The sequence below is a fragment of the Drosophila mojavensis genome, unplaced genomic scaffold, assembly GCF_018153725.1.
Source record: "Drosophila mojavensis isolate 15081-1352.22 unplaced genomic scaffold, ASM1815372v1 contig_19, whole genome shotgun sequence".
Lineage (NCBI taxonomy): Eukaryota > Metazoa > Arthropoda > Insecta > Diptera > Drosophilidae > Drosophila > Drosophila mojavensis.
The window spans coordinates 4,071,003-4,076,763 of record NW_025318726.1 but is presented as its reverse complement, the minus strand read 5'-3'; the positions used below and the strand labels follow the sequence as shown (position 1 = coordinate 4,076,763).

At 38.6% G+C, this 5,761-nt stretch overlaps 1 protein-coding gene across 1 annotated transcript; it reads right to left on the bottom strand.

The window, feature by feature from the left end:
- Positions 1 to 2,734: 2,734 nt before the first annotated feature.
- Positions 2,735 to 4,433, bottom strand: LOC6572136. The gene has a single exon (XM_001998252.4). It carries the CDS (start codon positions 4,190 to 4,192, stop codon positions 2,855 to 2,857), a length of 1,338 nt encoding a protein of 445 aa, XP_001998288.1. The 5' UTR covers positions 4,193 to 4,433; the 3' UTR covers positions 2,735 to 2,854.
- Between the last annotated feature and the right edge of the window lie 1,328 nt (positions 4,434 to 5,761).

The window sequence follows — 5,761 nt, the reverse complement described above, 5'->3', positions numbered from 1 at the left end:
CGGAGCCCATGACGAATTGGCGACCTTTTGTTCATGTTAAATAAAATTAATAGAGAAATTAGGCAGAGCAGAGTCGGGTGAGGTGAGGCGTCGCTTGTTATTGTTAGTTGGGTGCCTTAAGTGGCGTGGCGCAGTTTAGGCAGCTCCCCGTTCTGGCTGGCTGCAATTAGTCAATTAATGAAAAGGCCATAAATATGCGACTAACATTTATCGATAACTGAAAAGGTCTCCTCCTCTCGCCTTCTTGCGTGCCTTGGCCAAGTGCCCAAATGGCCAAATGCCCAAATGGCAACGGGTCTCTCACTCACTTCGGCTGCTGCTGCTGCTGCTGCTGCTTGCTGGCCATAAATTAATAGTCCATTATTTCTAAATTTTTGTCCACTTCAAACTGTCGTCGGGCAGTCGGGCGACTGCTTGAACCGTTTCGCATTTGCATTTTAATCTCTCGGCCACAAATTAGTTCCCTGCCTGACTTTGTGTTGACTTGTCAGTGCGGCCAATAAAACTTGGCCAGAGTGTCGCGTAATCGAAAACGAAAGCAACAGGAGTCGGTGCTTATTTGTGTATGTGCGTGTGTGTGTGTGTGTGTGTTGTATTTTGGAAAATATGTAAATCATTTTGCGTTTGCACACATTTCAAAAATTGCTTAATTTCCTCCACATGTGCTCGCTGGAAAATCAACAGGCGAACAACCACATACTGCGTGCGAGGGCTGCACGAAAAGTTGCTATGCATAACCTAGCACAAAGGATTATGTGGATATATTGTGTAAATTGCGTAGCTTACGATATAAGCTGTGACAATCAAAATATCTATCAGACATTAATCAAGCTTAACCTTATTATTTATTATTTATGTGAAAAATTGATCGATATTATTGTAATTGAAAGTGAAAGGTGTTTTATTGCATATTTTTCATCTTTTTCTGTAATTTTTAATTAAAAGAATACATGATGTATACGATTATTTTAAAAAGGGAGTTTTATAATCAATATGTTATCATTCTGAAAGAAAAAAGTTTTCAATATTCAAAAAGCTCCTTAATTAGTGAATTAATATACATTCAAATTCATTGAATTTGTATTTTAAATCTTAACTGTTTTGTTCTCTTATCTATATTTTTAATGTTGCATATACAACAGCATCCGGTTATAACGCCACTCAAAGGACCGTCGTTCTACCCGGAAGGCGCTATAACCGTATAAGTTTGCTCATAAAAGTTTGTCTGGGGACCAGAATTTTCGTCGCTATAAGAGACAGACGCTATAAGCAGAGTCGTTATAATCGTATTCTACTGTATTTAAAAATAGTTTAAGCTGTTCTTTATTGACAGTGCTTTTATACCTTAAGCTATAATAATATTTAAATCTAATGGACTATATATATTCTGATGATTCAATTGTTCAAAGTAGTGTGATCATCATATCTTCATTTGACTCACTGTTTTCATAAATTAGAGTAGCCCTGTCACATCAGTGTTTCACAAATCTTCAGAAAGGAGGGGGTAGATTATCTAGTGCTTGGTAATCAGAATAATATGTGTATCATTAATAGATATAAAGCAAAAGTTTTATATTAGATATATATATATATATTTGAAAATGTTTAAAGTTTGCTCAAATCTATTTTTATCGATATTTTGATTTAAATCGCATATATATCTATCCAAGCAACATTTAAAATTTGTTCAGCTTAATTGCTATCGTTGGCTACATCAGCTTGGTTTACTGCTAATTTGCACTGGCAGCTAGAGTTCAGCGCTGTCAATTTCACATTCTCCATACATGTATGAGCGCTGCATTGAGTCAGAGCTAGCCTTGCCTTGCCCAACCCTGGAGTGGGTACGTGGCCAAGTGGTTGGCACTCAAGCAAAGTTAGCTTTGGGCACTTTGCGAGCTCATTTTCCGACTCAATCAAATCAAATAATTTATGCCTTGCAAAATGAACTGGCCAAGTGAGCGGAGCTGCTGAGGTCACGGCGCGAGCTGCCATTGCCAATGCGAGAGAGCGAACTGGGCCCAAAGCACAGTTAAATCTTTTAGCCTGGCCATAAAATGTGTTGATTTTTCCATTTGCCGAAGCTGCCGCGACGGGGCCCTAAAGCGCTGCAATGAGCATAAATAAGAGAGTTCGAGAGAGTCGGCGAAAATGGATAGCTAGCTGTATGGAGAGGAAAATGCAGCCAAAGTCTTAGTTTTCATTAAATCCAGCAAAAATATAAATATAAATATAAATATAAATATAAATATAAATATAAATATAAATATAAATATAAATATAAATATAAATATAAATATAAATATAAATATAAATATAAATATAAATATAAATATAAATATAAATATAAATATAAATATAAATATAAATATAAATATAAATATAAATATAAATATAAATATAAATATAAATATAAATATAAATATAAATATAAATATAAATATAAATATAAATATAAATATAAATATAAATATAAATATAAATATAAATATAAATATAAATATAAATATAAATATAAATATAAATATAAATATAAATATAAATATAAATATAAATATAAATATAAATATAAATATAAATATAAATATAAATATAAATATAAATATAAATATAAATATAAATATAAATATAAATATAAATATAAATATAAATATAAATATAAATATAAATATAAATATAAATATAAATATAAATATAAATATAAATATAAATATAAATATAAATATAAAAACTCTTACTTTTTTTTCATTTTCGCCAATTCTCTCTTTTATTTCGAAACTATTTACAGAAAATACAAATACTAATAATGCTTATATAGATAGATATGTACAATTATTATGAGGGCTTCCGACGGACTCTAGACAAAGTCGAACTCGAAGCCGTCCTCCTGGTACTCGTAGTCGCTGCCGTCGCAGGTCACCTGCACGTGCTTGTTGCACCGCCAGTAGTGGTACTCATTGGGGTGCATTTGCGTCCACATCACCTCGCTGAACACCTGGAGGGGCTTCGCGTTGCGCTCCATGCTGCGGATCTGCTCCAGCTTCTGCAGCTTGTCGCTGTTGCTGTGGTAGCCGTTGAGGGCCAGCTGGGTGAGCTGCGTGCACTCGGCGACCAGCTCGAGCAGCTGATTCTCTCGCACCGTCTCCCAGCCGCTGAAGCTGAGCACCTTCATCTGGGAGCAGGGAATGTGCCGGTTGTCCAGAAAGAAGACGTCGTGGTACCAGTTCTCGCAGACGAGGGCGCGCAGCTTGGGCAGCTCCAGCAGGAGGCTGTGCTGCCAGCGGGCGGGCAGCTGCACCACCTCGTTGTTGAGGGCGATGCGCGTGATTGACTCGCTTTTGGCCACAATGATCTGCTGGAATATGGTCTCCTGGTCGGCGTGCAGTTGGCGTGAGTCGTCGAAGCGCACGGCCAGTTTGCGCAGCTTGGGCAGCTGCAGCACCTGGGAGAGCATGCACTCCACGGTGCTCAGGTTGATCTTGAGCACCTCCAGGTTGGGCAGCTTGATGTCGTGCAGTCGCACACAGCTGTCGAAGGAGTCGGTGATGTCCAGGACCCTCAATTGGGTCATGCTCAAGCAGATTTCCTGTATCCACCGGCTGTCCAGCGGCACCGAGTGGTACATGGACTTGAACACCAGCTGCTCCAGCTTCCTGAAGCCCCGTATATACAAGCCCGACAGATTCATGCAGCTGGTCAGGCGCTTCAGGTTGGGCAGCATCGCAGTCAGGTCGCGAATGTCCTCGTCCACCATGGTGTTGGGATTGCCCCCCAGCACGCAGCTCTCCACGTTGGGAAACCTCAGGATGTTGATGTCGCACAGGTGTCTGATGTAGTCGTAGAACTCGGCAAAGGAGCCCACTCCGTCCTCGTGCACGTGCAGCTCGGTAAAGCGCGAGGCCATGTTCTCCATGAAGAACACGTAGTCCTCGATGTCCAGCAGCCCCAAGAACGGGGTGTTGGGCCCCACGATGCGAAAGTGCCAACGCTTCTGCCAGATGCGCAGAACCTGCGGCAGGAACTGCGGGTACGCACGTGCCATTCGCACCTGGTCGCTGATGTAGTCGATGCGCTCGAAGATCTGCTCGAAGAAGATCTCGTGCAGGTTGTCAATATAGTTTGGAGCCAGTGGCTCCGGCAGGGGCACACGCTGTGCCTCCAAGGCGTGCTTGTAGAACTTTTTGTTTTGCAGCATGATTCGAGCAGTTGAAGATTTCTCTCAATAAAAATCTTTCAATTACAATTGAATAATGATTTCTAGGCTTGCTTTTCTAGTCCTTAAATTACGAGTGAATCTCTAAAGTGATTAATAATTATAAGGATTGCTATTTTGAAATCTTTTGTTCTATTTAGCTGGCTCTAATAATTTGTCGAAGAGTCTTGTCTATGTGTTGCTGGCTTCGCAATTGAGAGCGGAATGTGCTGAAATGTCAGGTGAGTAATGCTTATATCTGCGCACAGGTAGTCCTTCAGTGCACCCTCGTACAGGTAGTCCTGGCGCTTAACGAACTTGGCCAAGGCATTTGACTAATCCGCGCAGCAGCTGCGCCTCAACTGCACAAAGTTAGTTCGGGCCGCGATGCAGGTACGGCCTTTTGGCCTGTTAGGATCGTGCCAAGAACATAAATTGCAGTACAGTGTCTGCAATTTGTACACGTATGCAGAGCCGTCTTATCTGTACAGTTATCGCTCGTCTAGTTTGCATATTACACGACTCCAGACGTGTAAGTTCGCATTGCTCCTTGGCCGGATGCGTGCGCAAACGTGGTCAAGAGTTTTGTTCTGTGGCCCTTGTCTGCTTGGCTTTCCTAGGAAACTGTTGATAACAACAACAAGGCGAACTGCTGCAGTAGCAGCAACAAATAGAATCTCGACTCTTTTTGAAGCCTTTTGCTTTGTCTAGTCGCTGCTGCGATGTAATAATCAAATCTGTCGCCTGCTGTTGCTTTTTCAGCAGCTTAGCGCGCGATTAGAGCACCGAATGACAATGCGAGCGACATTTAGAATGGGAAGCTGAATGAGAATGGCGTTGCCTGCAGGTTCACACCACGAAGTGCCACACAATAACCATTGATAACTATGTATTTAGAAACATATTTGTATATATGTACGTACGTACGTATATGCCATGCAGGCTGATACTCTCTTGAAGTGTATCACAACTTTGTGAATAGCTTTGTCGAGTGCATATATATAAATAACTATTAAAATTCATATTTAATATCTTTTTTTTGGTAATATATGCCCTATAATATATATATATTAACTATCCTGGTGATATGGGTAAAAAGTTCTTTCTAATGGAATCTGATATTAACAACATATTGTTTATTTAATATATTTTATTCATTATTTTATATTTGATTACATTAAATATTTATTATTTATATTTCATGTTATTTGTTCTACATTGCTTGCAGTTATTAATTAAATATATTTTTGTTGTATTTATATTTATAATGTATGATTATTTTTTATATATTTGTAATATTTATATTTATTTATTTCTTATTACTTCCTTTTATTCCTTAGAGCTTGTTATAAATAAATATTTCATATATATTGTTTTTATTTATGAAATATAAATACTCAATTTTACTTAATATTTTATTTTGCACTATTTCACTTTCATTACTTTATTTTATTTTGTTATTATATAATTATCTTATGTGAACAGATTTAGAGGGAATTTGATGTTCGTCTTCATTGACCTCAGCTCTTCGTTCTTTCGTTCGAGTTACCCATTCCTGCTGCTTGTCAATTG

Excerpts from the sequence above, each read along its gene's own strand:
- LOC6572136 (XM_001998252.4), bottom strand. The coding sequence starts at position 4,192 with ATGCTGCAAAACAAAAAGTTCTACAAGCACGCCTTGGAGGCACAGCGT.